Source organism: Pogona vitticeps, chromosome 11 (assembly GCF_051106095.1).
Source record: "Pogona vitticeps strain Pit_001003342236 chromosome 11, PviZW2.1, whole genome shotgun sequence".
NCBI lineage: Eukaryota > Metazoa > Chordata > Lepidosauria > Squamata > Agamidae > Pogona > Pogona vitticeps.
The window spans coordinates 19,846,213-19,861,491 of NC_135793.1; the positions used below are offsets into that span (position 1 = coordinate 19,846,213).

The 15,279-nt window shown below is 40.6% G+C and overlaps 1 protein-coding gene across 5 annotated transcripts in view; it reads right to left on the bottom strand.

Moving 5' to 3' along the window:
* Positions 1-15,279, bottom strand: part of PASD1 (PAS domain containing repressor 1) — a 91,186-nt gene that overhangs the window by 49,024 nt on the left and 26,883 nt on the right. For all 5 annotated transcript variants that reach the window (XM_078380593.1, XM_072981382.2, XM_072981383.2 and 2 more), the window contains exons 2-4: positions 5,659-5,754; positions 2,018-2,074; positions 880-1,034 (exon numbers count right to left, since the gene is read on the bottom strand). Coding sequence is in view for 3 of the 5 variants with exons in the window: in XM_072981382.2 (XP_072837483.2) it covers positions 880-1,034; positions 2,018-2,049 (187 nt within the window). In the remaining 2 variants the exon portion in view is untranslated. The remainder of the gene's footprint in view (positions 1-879; positions 1,035-2,017; positions 2,075-5,658; positions 5,755-15,279) is intronic.

Consider the following 15,279-nt stretch of genomic DNA (forward strand, 5'->3'; position numbering starts at 1 on the left):
GACCCTACCAGTAAATCCAACAGATCTTCCTCTACCTCCACCTGCTGCAGAGCATCTACCAGATATTGACGGGATAAAATTTACAACATTTCTGTTTAACCGGTAAATAGATTTTTAAAAAGTATTTGATATAAAAGTCAACTTCTTACATTTACCGTATATGAAACTTTTAGCAAAAAGAAAAGGAGGAACCACATAAACAAGTAAGAAAACTCTATCAAGGATGAGCTCCATAAAGGATGAGCTTCTGGATTTATTATTTTGTAAAGGTAAAGGTTCCCCTTGACATTTAGTCCAGTCATGTCCGACTCTAGGGTGCGGTGTTCATCTCCGTCTCCAAGCTGTAGAGCCAGCGTTTGTCCATAGACCATTTCTGTGGTCACGTGGCCAGCATGACTAGACACGGAACGCCGTTACCTTCCCACTGTGGTGGTCCCTATTTATCTACTCACATTTACAGTACATGCTTTCAAACTGCTCGGACAAGCAACGGGAGATCACTCTGCCACATGGATTTGATCTTATGATGGCTGGTCTTTCGACCTTGCAACCCAGAGGCTTCTGCGGTTTAACCTGCAGTGCAACCACGTCCCTTTTTTATACTCCCCCTAAATGCATTTCCTTAAAAATCACAATACTATTCTCTTCTCTTATACCAATGCCTTGCCGTTTAAAAAAGTTATTTGGAAATATATCCAGCTCTTGTTTGGGTTTCCTTGTAGAACCACACTGGAGAGTGACTATTACAAGGTTCAGCAAAGCTTTCTAAAGCATGAAATAAATGTTTTTAAATGTTCGAAGTTCACTATATATCACTAACAACAGCGGCTTCTCTATGAAAGGATGCATCAAGAGGGGCCTTGAATGCCATTCAAGTACCTTTCTGTTTCTGTAAGAAGTCAATGGTCCTCTGCAGTATGGTGGATTTATCCATCTTGAGGGGATGGCCGTGGCCCTGGAGCATGGTGCACAGCTCCTTAATGAGGACATTGAACTGGTCTCTTCTTTTCTTCTCTGACTTGTTGCGTGATGCCCTACCCAATCCAAACAGAGAAGCCCATTGGAAACAGCATAAGACGGTTGGAACAATTTATCAAGTGGTTTCGGAGTTGAGGGGACCCTCCCAAGACATTTTGGGTCCCTGGTAAAAAAATAAATACGATGCTACATCCTCCCCCTGCCCCATTTCAGCACAAAAGCCAATTATACCTACAGTTCAGTTTTTCGGGACAACTTTCTTCAACCCCTGTGCAAGTAGCAAGTTCACCTGGAGACTGCAAGAACAGTCCATTCGGCAAACAGCTTTCCCCTCCCAGTATCTGCTGCTCAAGACTACCAGTGATCCCCTCCCAATGAATCCATGGCTCGGGCCTTAATGGAAAAGAGGATGCATTAGGCCATCGATTGTTCAAGCCCAGCATATTGACTCTAAGCAACACCCCAATTCTGGAGAAAGGTGTGGGCAGGATAATGACAGAGCAGATCCATATTTTCGGTCATTTAATTCCTAGTTTCAAAGGAACACAAGGTGCATAGAGCAACTATATTTTCCCTTAGCAACCGTTTTCAAAGAGGTTAGACGTGTTGGTCTGTTTCAGCATGTGCAACAAAACAGAAACAAAAATATAATTACCGTAGAACCTCAAAGACTGACAAATCTACTTTAGTGTGAGCTTTTGTGGATTATGACCCATTCCCTCTGACAAAACTGAAGAAATGGATTGAAATCAGTGAACAAAATCTGTTAGTTTTTTAATGTGTCAAAGTGTTTTTTTAATTATTTTTTGCATATTTTATCCTTAGTTACTCTTGATAGATATAAGGAAAATTCTTTTGCATGTTATACAATCCACTGGGCTACAGAATAAGGAAAGGGTACAAATCCTTCTTTTTTCAGTTTTGTCTTTGGAGCTTGGAAGCACTATTGTCAGGAGTGGCATTGTTAGCAGTTACAGTATATTTTCAGATCCAGACTCATCTTTTTTTTTGTAATACAAAGGACTCTTCTGTTCTATACCTCTTTGCCCTGTCCTTCTCATCTTCGTCCATCAGCTCGTTTACACAATAGAGAGTTCTGGAACGAAAGCAACATAGTGGTCATCTTTTGAGAAGCATGACAAACACAACCCAATCCTCTGAAACCAGCAACTTTTATCAACCAGTCATTTTCACTGGTGTTGCATTTGATGGGTGAGTTTTTACAACTTACCTCAACTAAGGCACGGGCTGGAAAGAAAAATAACCACCAGAAGCTGTTAAATTAACCAGGAATATGGCCAGCAAAAATTTCACTGAACAACTAAAATTGGCTTGGCTTTGTTGCTCTTTAAACAAATCAGAATTTGAATTCAAGAGTTTTAATACTCATTTCCTAGGAGCTCCAGTTCAGATTCAATGCTAAGTTTTTCTTGTCAGGAAAGTTTAGTTATGTAGAAATGTTACTGATTTTATTGGCAGGATTTAGTGATTAGGTACTGAGCCTGTGACCGCTGAAAGGAAAATAGCCATATTCTTAAGGTGGAACAAATGCTGTATCTGAAAGACCCCTTAACTAGTTTAAGACTAGTTAAACTAGTTTGCCGCACTAGTTGTTTATCTCTCTCCCAATAATTCAAGTTATTTCTTCCATGACTGAGTGCTTATCTTTCAGCAAGCTGCTCCCAATGGGGGAAAAAGGAACCTTGCAAAAATGACTGAGCACAACATGAAAATTAACCTATATGCAGATGGTTGTGGTGTGTCTTTATGCATTACCAAGTTGTCAGGGACAATGTATGTGTTTAATTAAAATAGGGATAAAAATTCTGAATAGAACAGCACATCATATGCAAAGAATGACCAATAGGAGAGAAGAGTTCTATCTTGCTAAATCAGAAACCTAACCTCTGCATCAGGTGGACTTTATTCAAGAACACAGAGAAAGGAGAGGTGAAACCTTGACTATCTCAATCTGGCTGAAATATGGGAACTAACTGAAAACATTAAGTGTAATTAGAGAATTAGCTATTTCCCAACTTGTGATTTGCATTAGATTCACCAATTGGCTTGGGTGACAAGAAATCATGTTCCGGATTTGCCAAGCAGGGTGGGGCGGGCAGGCAACCAGCCACAATGTGATCCCACGCCCTTTTATTTTACTAGTGCTTATGCTACTACACTACTCTTCCCATCAAGGGGCGGGAGAGAATTCCAGTTGAAGCTAATCATGAAATTTCCACTGGCATCCTCCTTCTCCTCCATTACCACGGATTGTAACCAGCTAATCAAAGAATCCTAAGAGCTCAGGAGCATTTTCACAGAAGGTTCTACGGCACCACGCCCAATGTTCCTGCAATATTTTTAGGTGGGTGCAACCATTTTTTTTCCTCCTGCTCCACAGCAATTACAACCTCCACTGATTTAATAGCTACCTAAATTGTAGAAAACCCAGCTACAACAACAAAACAAAACAAAACAGAAAACAATCAAGAAGGGAAAACTCATAGGGGCCATGTTACAAGTGTGTACAACTCTACAGGTACAGCCAGAATTCTTGGCCTGATTACAGTTCTCAGATATATGTGCATGTGTGTGGGAAGGTTATACAGTATAGTGGTGCCTCGACTTACGAACATCCCTACTTACAACCATTTCAAGTTACGACCAGCTCCGGCCGCAAAAATTTGCTTCTACTTGCAACCGGAGCTTCCACTTACAAACAGAAAAAAAGCAGGGAAAAAGATGGGAAATTCAAATTTCTAACTGTAGGTGATGACGAGGCTGCTTCTTGTAGCTCTTTCACCCCAGCAGTTAGAGAGTGTGCTATTGGAGGAGGTTGCCTGGTAAGGTAAGGTGCTGTTTTCTACTTTTTAAAAACTGTTCTGGGTGTTTTTGCAGCATGGTTTTGGGCTGGGGGGGGGGTTATGTTTCTGTGCTGTGATGGGTCTTGTTTGCTTTTTGGTTCCCCCCCCATTTGCGATGGGTCTTGGGGGGTTGGTTACTTTTGGGGTTTCCCCCCCATTTCCGATGGGTCTTGCATGCTTCCCTTGCTTTTTCCTTTGTTCTCTTTGCATTTCGGTCCTGGTCCCTTTGTTCTCTGTGCATTTCCGAACTGCATCCTTTGTTCTCTGTGCATTTCTGACATGGTCCCTTTGTTTTCTGTGCATTTCCAATGGGTCTTACACGCTTTATTGCTTTTCAATCCCCCCCCTTCAGCCGGAAGGGATTAATAGCGTTTCCAATAAGTCTTGCAGTGATTTTTTGTATGTGTTATTTTTTTCTTCGGCCGGAACAGATTAATTGCATTTCAATGCATTTCAGTGGGAAATAATGCTTCAAGTTATGACTTACGCCCATCTTCCTAAGCCAATTAAGTTCATAAGTCAAGGCACCACTGTACCTGCAATGCCATCTCAGATGTTCTGAAGGTAGGTGCAGCTGAATCTGTTTCAAAACTGTTTTGCTTTCTACTGTGTCAGGAACTGCCTGTAGCCTGACATAACTGGAGTAGTGCCACAATGCTGCATGTTACACGGTATTTTCTTTGCCACAAACTCGTAACACGTACAAGTCCATGTTGAAGTACTCCACAGCATTATTATTGCTGGAATATCTTCAGTGATTTATTGTTGTTTAGTCATTAAGTCGTGTCTGACTCTTTGTGACCCCATGGACCAGAGCACGCCAGGCCCTCCTATCTTCCACTGCCTCCCGGAGTTTGGTCAAAAACTCTGGGATCATCTTCAGTGATAACACTGCACCAATGTGGAAAATAAGACATGGCTTCCCAGAGGTGTACTCACCGATATTTAAAGAGGTCTGTATATCTGCACTTTCTTCCCATATATTTGCTTAAAAAGAAAAACATGGGTGTTTCCGAAACAATTATAGGCCAGTAACTTCTTTGCTCTGAACCAAGTGCAGAACCGTCTGTTATGTGAAACTGAGGAATTCGAAGGGAAGAGGTGCTTTCCTTTCAACAGGTTCATCTCCAGCCTGCATAACTGTGACTGGAGATGGCCTGAGTGAAAATGGAGCATTCCACCTCTGGAGTTGTTACATTCTGCATTTGCAAACATTCTGCCCATAATCGTATCTAACATTGCTCTGACTGTATCTGGATGCATACTTGTGTTTTTTGTTGTTATTACACACCTATTATTTTCACACCTTTCAAAACGGCACCATTAGTACAACATGCAAGAAATGTACTTGAAAGCTAAAGTTGTGAAATTCTCCGGTAGTTACATTAGTCCAGGGTAGGGATGGTCAAAAGGTGGTCTAGTGAGCTCGAGTAGCTCAGGATGAATGTCTCACTCCAATTATTTAACAACAAAAGCAACAAGGCTTGGTTCTCCCTTTCCTTTCTTCTGCAGGCGTGAGAAGCTTTTGAGTTACATTTTGTTAACAGCAAAACAAACAAAAAGCAACCCCTGGGGATTAGCATTTGGTCAGGAGTGCTCTATGACTTCATTTAAAGTTTTACATGTGTCCCCCAAGTCACCCTTTTCCTCCTGGATCCAGTTGACGGACTCTGCGATCCAAATTAAAGAGCAGAGCAGATTCTGCAAGCACAAAGCCTGTTCATCCAAAAAGGAAAAGAAAAAGAAATGAGGGGAACCAGATTAAGGAGGCTGCCTGAGTCACCAAAAGAAAATCTATAATCAGATTATAAATTACCTGTTCTATCCCTTAGATTCATCAGTCCAGGATGACAGGGTACGGTAAGTATGCCTTATTAACACCATGAAAATACAGATGAGGAAGAAACGGTTCCTGAAAGAAGAAAAAAGCAAGTCATCTTTTAGAAAGCTTTTGTATTATATTTGAGGTTTGCAACCTTCTTTTATACGTAAAGAAACAGTCCTGCACCTGAAGAGAGGGTTCGAAATGGGAAGTTGTAGGTCAGGATTAAACAAATGATGGATGAATGGATGGATCTCTTGCCTCACTCCTCAATCCCACCCATAAAAAGAAAAGAAAAAACTCAACCCCAAACAGAGATAATCGCAACCTGATGAACCCTCAACAGATTTAATTATAAGTGTATATCAAGATCTGAAAACTACCAATGGAAAATGCAAATGCAACAGGTATCGTTTTTGAATTACACACAGCATACAGCTATACTCATCAGTAGGATGGGGCGGGTTGAGTTTTCCTTTTGTATGTCTGATTAGGTAGGTGTATATGCATATGCACCTACCTAATCAGACATACAAAAGGAATACTTGTTTACAATATAAACAAATATGATAATACTTGTTTACAGTATAAACAAGTATGATTAAAATCAGAAACAGGAAACATTACCTTTGGCCAGTATAAACTTAGAAGTAGCAGATCATTTATCTGTACTGAATTTTGTATGAAAATATACAACACGGCTCATCATACTGACCCAAGATTTCAGATTAGATTACCGGTACCTATATGCCTCTTGAGTGTGGTGCCCAACTGCTAAGTGTGAATGGGCATTTTCTAAGTCTCCTGCTGTCCCTTTTGAGGGATTTCTGTCTTTGAACTGGCCAGAGCTCAGCTCTTCAAAGAAAAATCTCTTCAAACAGATATCAGCCCTATCTCCTGTAAAGCAGCCCATGTGCTCTCCCTTCTCCCTCTCATCCTCCTTGAGGCAGGCAAAACCACTTACTGTTCAGTTATGCCCTTGCAAGATCTGTGCTTCATGTATTTTTCTACTCTTTATCAGTCCTGCTTTGTATTTTATTATACTGCAACTTCTTTTCTGGAATATTCTGCACTCTTGGAAATATAGTAAACAAGTGTACAAAACATCTTAAATTAAAATATGAACTATTACTAGAACTGTATTTCTCACCATACTCTTACCTTGAAGGAAATGTAAGAGTCAGTTACTTATTTCCAAGTAAACATGTACAAAATTGTACAGCTCCAGTCTTAGGCACACTTGCCTGTACTGGGAACATATCCCGCTGGGAGTCATTGACTGCAATGAAGTCATGAGTCATAGCTGGAGTAGACCCACTGAATCAATGGAACTTACATCGGTTCATCCACTCACTTAACATCCACTCACGAAATCCCCACTGATTCCATGGGTGTCCTACGACAGTGAGCCATACATCTGAGTAAATATGCATAGGACAGTACTAGAAGGGTATTACGCTGTATGACTTTTAATATTGTTTGTTCATCACTGCCTGCTAGCTGTCACTCATTATACTATGAGTCATCTATCAAAGGCTTCATGTTCCATCACAGCTCTAAAGCTTTTAATTCTCCAGGACACTTTTTTGCTCCTGAATGATCCCACCGTCTATCTGTCATTCACATCCTTTCTCTCACTTGGTTGCTTAATAAGCCATTTTTGCTACATTCCCTGCTCCTATCAAGAACCCCCATACCTGATCGTAGCAGAACTATATCAATAATATTACTGACAGCAGGTATCTCTGATCTTCTGTCTTAAAAGTGGGAGAGGGAGAGAGGACAAATGGGTATCCTGAGGCTATAAAACAATACAGTACCCATTCAACTCCAGTGAACCTAGCAGGACTGAATTCACTGTAGGAATGTATAGGGTTGCACCATGAATTATTTCATTAAGTCGCTAGGTGATGACTGAATCATGCAGCCAAAAACTAGGGAGAGACAACTGCCATTCTATTAAGGATGGGTGGGAAAGAAATCAAAGACATGGCAAAGACAACTAAGAATAATAAGGGCTCTTTCTGGTGTGTAGTGAAAGTTTCTCCACTTCCTTTTGTTTTAGTGGTGAAGAAGCTTAACAGGATTTTCATTCCAGCTTCCCTTTAAAGAGTCACTTCACTTCATTGTAAGAAAGCCCATACTTTAAAAAGCAACCAACCTTGAAATAAAGTATTTTTAAATATTTAAGAATGCCACTCTTTTAGGAGTTTTCTTCTGGAGCTTCCTTTGTCTGACTGCTCATTGAAAGCTTCCCTCCAGGATGCTTTCTGAAGAGCCTGTCTGAAGAAGTGGGTTTTTCCACAAAAGGTCACATTAAAATACTGTATAGCAGTTAGTCTTTAAGGTGCCACAACATTTATGTTTTCCTTATATTTTCACAGTTTTGTTTTGCTTTTCCTTCCAGGAGGTTCTCACTGGACACCAGCCTCAAATGGTAAGTGCCATAGCGCTAAACTCCACCGCCCCCTCCCCCCAAAAAACAAAGTGACATTAAAACTAAATGACTTGACATGGAAAATCACAGCCAAGATGGCAAAGTTTGTGCAGGGACATGCTCAAGAAAGCAATTGGTAAACCACTCTACCAAACTTACTGGAAATACTGCAGACTAATTATGAAGACACAAATCTGTTGCTCCATATAATATGCTAATGGAGTCCTGGTGTCTATAAACATCAGCTATTTTGTCTGGATGCCTGCGTTCTCTTAAGTCTGACCTGTGGTCATAACAATGAATTAATGATTGAATGAATGAAAAATAAACTACACTTTGAGGAACGACTTAAGGTATGAAGAGTCAAGGAAAATGTCACTGTACTGAGTGAGATAAAATGAGGATCATCTGAATGGCAGGAATAATGCTAATAATACCGAACCAGCTACGTTAAGATGAAAAAAAAGTTCCATGGGAAAGAATCCCAAGAATAGTTGTAAGTAACATGGAAAATTAAGAACAATACTCTCTGATCAGAAAAACTTATGCAGACAAGGGGTGGGGAACTAAAAACAGGATGAAAACAGTGTAATGATTAAATTTCAGTACTGCAGTGAAGACTCTGCTTACAATCTGAGTTTGATCCCGGGGTCAGGTAGCTGAACTAGAGATTGACTCAACCTTTCATCCTTTGGAGGTCAATAAATTGACGTGTTGCCACTGCGGGTTAAACCGCAGGAGCCTCTGTGCTGCAGGGCCAGAAGACCAGCAGTTGTAAGATCGAATCCACATGATGGAGTGAGCTCCCGTCACTTTGTCCCAGCTCCTACCAACCTAGCAGTTCGAAAGCATGTAAAAATGCGGTGGGAAGGTAACGGCTTTCCGTGCCTAGTCATGCTGGCCACGTGACCACGGAAACTGTCTTTGGACAAAACGCTCTATGGCTTGGAAACAGAGATGAGCACTGCGCCCTAGAGTCGGACACAACTGGACTAAATGTCAAGGGGAACCTTTACCTTTACCTTTAAATTGAGTACCCAGCTTATTGGTTGGGGAAAGAAATGAGCAGTCTGCATAATTAAATTGTAAACCACCCAGAGAGAGCTTTAAACACTATGAGGTTACCATAGTACTACCATATAAGTAGCACACTTTATTTTGGAATATGAGACAATAATTTGCATGTCTGTGAAGATTGTTAGTAAAGGAGAAAAGGCCACGTAAACAGAATTTTTAAAAATTGCCACATACTACGGACAAAGTCTCCGTAGTTGGCCACAGGCAGTCATGAAAGGTTTGACACCAGAAAGGGTTTGTAGGAAACCAGCAAGAACCACTGTCCCATTCCAACTCTGACTCACAGTGCAGCTAGTCTTTCCTCCTTCTCTAGAGGCCTTCCTGAAATATCCATATAAATATTTCTGCTCAAGGGTTCAACAGAGGGTACTTCCACAGAGAGGAACATTAAAGAAAACAACAAGCTTCACACTAAAACAATGCTCCAGAAAATCAATCACGTATTTATTTCCTTTAGATGCTGCCCTTCACTCAAGGGAGTGTGGCATCACACGGTCCACTTAACTGTTAAAGAGGCAACATACTAACCATAAGAGTTAATAAACATTTACATTGGACTCCATTTCAAGTGTTCAAATCATGTTATGTTATCTAAATACAGGAAGCTAGAAGAACAGATCGATTAGAAAGCTGGGACGAATGTGCACTTGGCCAGTAACACGACCGTCTGAGACAAGAGCCTAGAAGTGAAAATGCTGGCTTTCCATGTCATATCACTTGTTTAAAATGCACAGAGAGTTTTAGCATGATGCAGCAGAATGTGGAGTTGTGTAAAGAACTAACCTAGATAGTAGAAATAAGGTCAAAATATTCTTAACTGGATTAAACAGTTTAGGGCCACACTGGGTGCTAAGTGTTCACTGGGCTGTTTTAAGCTGGAGCTTAAAATAGCATTCATTCAGGATCAAGATACATCAGATAAGTTTTGTAAGATACGGGCAGTATCCTGCGGCTAGTTCCAGCTAGAGGAGACCCCTTGTCTCAATGGGACTTAGAATCATAGAATAATGGAGTTGGAAGGGGTCTTATAAGGCCATTGAGTCCAACCATTGAAGCCATATCAAAGCAATTTTAATCTAGTAAACATAACATTATGCCATTCAATAAGGATGATGGCATCCTTACTGAATGGCATTCCCTTGAATGCCTCCAGTGCTGGAGAGCTCACCACCTCCAGAGGGAACTGGTTCCATTGTTGTACTGCTCTAACAGTTAGGAATTCTTCCTGATATTCAGCCGAAATCTGGCTTTCTGTAACTTGAGTCCCTTGTTATGTGTCTTGCACTCTGGGGTGATTGAGAACAGATCCAGCCTCTCCTCTGTGTTATCCAGAACAGATCCAACACCTTTCAAGTGCTATCATATCTAGAAGCATTAATTTACATTTCAGCAATTGAGACTAGCAACCACATTTTGGCCTGTGTGCCCAGACTTACAACTGTTTAATTTCATCCGTGTAATTGCAATCATCATCATCTATATTACCTCTTCCAAAGAACCTTGGATGAGCCTAAGGGAGCCTCAGAAGAGGGGCAGGGGAAAACTTTTATATGAGAAAACGGTTGCCAGATCGGGACCACCACTGGTGATCCAGGGGTGGTTTTCCAGTAAGAAAGGCTTCCTTTCCTGTCCTGAGGCTCCCAAGGTCTTTTCCAGGGCCAATGGGTTCCTCAAGGAAGTTAAATCAAATTAAAGATTTCCTTCCTTGACTGATTGTTATGCTTACAATATTTCACTCTCTGTCACAGATCTTCTTCTCTTTTGGGTGTCTGCTCGTTAGCTTTAATGATTCTGTGTTTTTATTCAATATGTTTATTTTCTTTTACATACATTTTTTATTGCTGGTAGCGCCCCCACTGCCACCCCATTTTGTGAAGGGCAGCATATGAAATATTGTCAGCCTATGAGCTCTGGCTGGATTGAGTCCAACATCATCCTTAATGACTACTATCAAAGTATTAAAGTATCAGTCATTTTGTTTACTATAAATAATTGCCTTGAGACACTGTGGATGACAAGCTGGTTTTAAAAAGCAGGTCATTAAGGAAAAGATTGCAATGCATGATATACTTTATAAAAAAAACCATACGTGTTTCTACGGTACCTTTTACTATGAAGTCAAAAGTTTACAGGTCAATGATTGACAGGTTAACAAGACTCTTCACTGGATCATTTCCATGCAGGAATATATCTTTTGGAACAAGGTAGCATTAGACAAATTAACGTGGTGGAGGCATACAAATCACAGCACATGATCTTTATACTGCTAACAGACGTAACAGCAAAATTTCAAAACAAACGAGAAGCGATTTTGGCAGCTACGTATTAGCATTCACGCAGAATTGCAACGTGCTGCAATTATTGAGGGGCAGCCATGTCCTCAACCAATTTATTTTTTTTTTAAAGAAAAATAGAAATCCTTTGCAAGATACTGTATCTTTTGCATGTCCTAAATGATTTCAGTTTAAAGCCTGACCAGCCATGTTGCACAGCTCATTCATACCTGCCCAACAAAATTAGGAATAAGCAACCTGCACAGGGGGTTTATGCTCAGGGAATTGTTTGTATCTCTACAGTATTAATACCAAAGAGGCCATCTTTGAACCAAGCCTATTTCGGGGGTGGGCATGGTGGTGGTTACCATGGATTTAAAGCAGGTGCAGGCAAGACTGTCTTAGTCTTTGCCACAACAATATGGTTTTCCCCATTAAGAAAATGATGAACTCTTGCTAATACAAACCTCTAGAACAGTGCTTCCCACCTTTTTTCAAGTCATGACCCCCTTTTATGATAGCTAAGGAACCTGTGGACACCCCTGACCATATCTGCATAACAAGGCCTTCAAGTCCTCCCTCCTTAGAAAGTAGAGGCTTCGTTTTCCCCCGCACCCCAAAGAATTTGTTTCTCATGCGTAGACATGCATGCTAACTTTAATATCTGACTCCAAAGGGTCAAGGAAGAAATTATTTGACAAGGGCTACGACACATATAAGGCAACCCATGTCCCTGCAAGAAAACACTTTGTGACCCCCTTAGGGTTCATGACCCACAGGCTGGGAATCACTACTCTAGAAGCAAGTGTTATGCCATGTTTAACAGCAAAAATAAAACAAAGCATTTCTTTACAAAACCAGAAGTAGACCACCAGCCAATATAATTATTTTTTTCCTTTGTTTTGTTTTGGGGTTTTGCATTTTTAGCAGCTCATGCAGCCCCCAAATGAACCACGTGGATTCACCAGAATTGCCCACCTCTAATTTAAAAGAACCTCTTCCTATCAGCAGAATTTTAGGCAACGTTTGAACAGGGGTTCTTCCGAACAACTGTTTCACACAATGCTTTTCAATGACTTTCTTTCAACCACCGTTTTTCCTGGTTTTTCAACCAATGCACAGCTGACCAGATGATAAAGAAGACAAGGCTCCTGTACCTTTTATTGCTGCCGAGAAAAGGGAATTTCAGCAGGTATGCCTTTAATGTTAGTTACACCTGCTGGAATTTCTTCCTCCGTGCAATTATTAACGGTACAAGAATGGTACATCCTTTTCGTCTAGTCAACCAACAAAAATGTTTGCACCATCACTGTACATCCAAGATGAACCGCTATGGAGTATGATATGGATGCTCCTTTAGGTAGCATAGCCCTTCAATGCTATGAGTGCAATCAGAGCTTTACATCTTTCCAGTTTCACATTTCTATAGAATCAGAACATGCAGCTATAAGCAAATGCAAAGACTGGTCAAGCTACTTTGAGGAAGCTGTAATTCCAGGAGTCTCACACCGACTGTGGAATTCTGGGAGTTATAGCCCCAAACAAATAACTCTTTCAATTTGGCAGCCGAAAGAAACAGCTTGTATATCTGAATACACAATACTATTTTTTTTTAAAAAGGACTAGAAGTTTAACCTTTCCATCAAAGTGTTACTTATTCAATTATAACACATTTTTATAGATGACATTTCAACAGCAGGCAGGCATTCCATATTCCTTATGGCTGGTTTAGCACCAAAAAAGCAGTAATTAAATAGTCTGTATGTGCAGCATTAAAAGCTGCCTCCTGCTGTTCCACACTCAAAGTGACATTTAGCTATCCAAGGTAAAACACACATATATAGGAGGGGATGGAGATAGCTCAGAGCTGACATCTCTCCATATCAAAGTGCCGCAAAGAGAGACAAGTTTGACCAGTTTATTTCTTCTGTTCTAGGGCTGAAGAATGCAGCCGTCTACCAGTCCCAGTGACGCATTTGATTAATTTAAAACACATGCGCAAACCCGTTCTGCTAACTTCGGGAGAGATACCGCTACTTCAATGCCTTCTTCCCTGTTCTAACAAACTAGGTACAGTACATGTTTTTTTTTTTAAAAAAAAGGACAATAATATGAGAAACTACTTTGCTGGATTGGTTCAAGGACACTGTTGGCTGCACGTATTATGTCATGCCAAGAAAAGAGAAATGAAGGACTAAGAGAAAACATGTGTTGGACAATGAATCAAAGCAATAGATAAGGGTATCTGGTGAAATGTGTTTGCCAAGAAAACTCAGGTGGTGGCAAGGGAGGAGCCAGGTTATAGGGTGTCTTCCTTCTGCTGTCCAACAAAGGAAGCACAGAGGCAGAATTGTAAAGAAGAAGAAATCACAGAGCGACCAATCCAATTAAGGTTAGATGCAGTACTAGCGTGCATAGAAGTCTTTATAATGCTAAACAGAATGCTATTCTCACCAGCGACCTTTGAACACAAGCAAGTAGGAACTTGCAGAAACAATGTCAGAACACAGAAAAATGTACATACTGTACTGTATAAGACCACAAATGCATAATTCCCCAGCCAGGATGGATTAGGAGAGTTGTAATTAGAAAAAGTAACTTTTGGGGGATTCTGTATAGGTATTGCAAGAAATGAAAAACTGGCACATATTCCTTCCATAACCTCAGCCAGACCTTTCTCTCTGCATCATGCAGTTGTTGCTGGCAAAATATTCCTGGAACAGCAATAATGGAAGTAATTATTCATGAAAAATGTTTCTTGGGTTTACGTAACAAGAGAAACATTGATGCAATTAATTTGTCAGTTCTGGGAGCGTAAGAAAAATGAAGAAGTCAACATCATTAATGGGCCTAGAGTGTGCAGTGATTACTTTGTGATCAACTCCTTTCGTGAAATTCTGTAAATGTTTTCAAACAATTTTTAAAAGCAGAATTGAGTTCCTTCATCGTCAATGGGACCTACAACATAATGTTCAAGTTTTGTGTTTTTCACATTTTGAGCTGTTTTCATATGACCACTGGACGGTCCCAGGGAAAGATAACTGATTCCTGAACCCACCAAAGTTGCCCCCCAAAAGTCAAGGCTTTGCTCATGTGAAAAACAACAAATACAAAAATGTATTTGTTGTGTGGAACATCTCCATGGGATTTTGACTCATGATATTCCAGGATTCTGACTCCTGTGAGAAACCCCCATAGATAGAAAAGACTGTTCCTCAAATGTTGTCATGCAGGTAAAGAAATCAATGACCCTCCCGTTCTCATGTTTACTCAATTCAAAAGTGAACATCCAAACAGGACTAAAGTCTTCCTGGCTTCTGCTTTAGTCTTCCTCTCCTCTTGTCCTTCACCACATTTATCCCACCAATATTCTGCCAGCCAAAAGGTTTCCATCAGACGTTTTATGGCCTCCTCAGCCACGCCAGACGTTGTTCCAAGTCCTCTATACAGAGCACGTTACCAAAGTCTTTCGAGATTGAAGGATGCCTAACAACCTAGATGACCAAGGGGCAGCTGAGCCAACCCTAGGCCAACGGATGAATTTGGAAACTATTTTGGACTACTCTAACTTTGTGCCAAGGTTGGAGGAGCTATATGTTTTTCATACTGGAGTAAAATGTGGAGTAACTCGGCAGTTCTGTTTTCTCACCCTGTCTCCACCTACTGTATTCTCTGACTCTTCTGCTTGTTAGGTTAAATTCAGCTTACACTTCAGAACAGGCATATCCTTGTACTGTATGGAGAAAAGGAGAGAGCCTGTCAGGTGTTCTTAACTGCTTTGACCTGTGTTGTCCTTTCTTCAACCTTAGATTGCTTTTCTTGGATTTG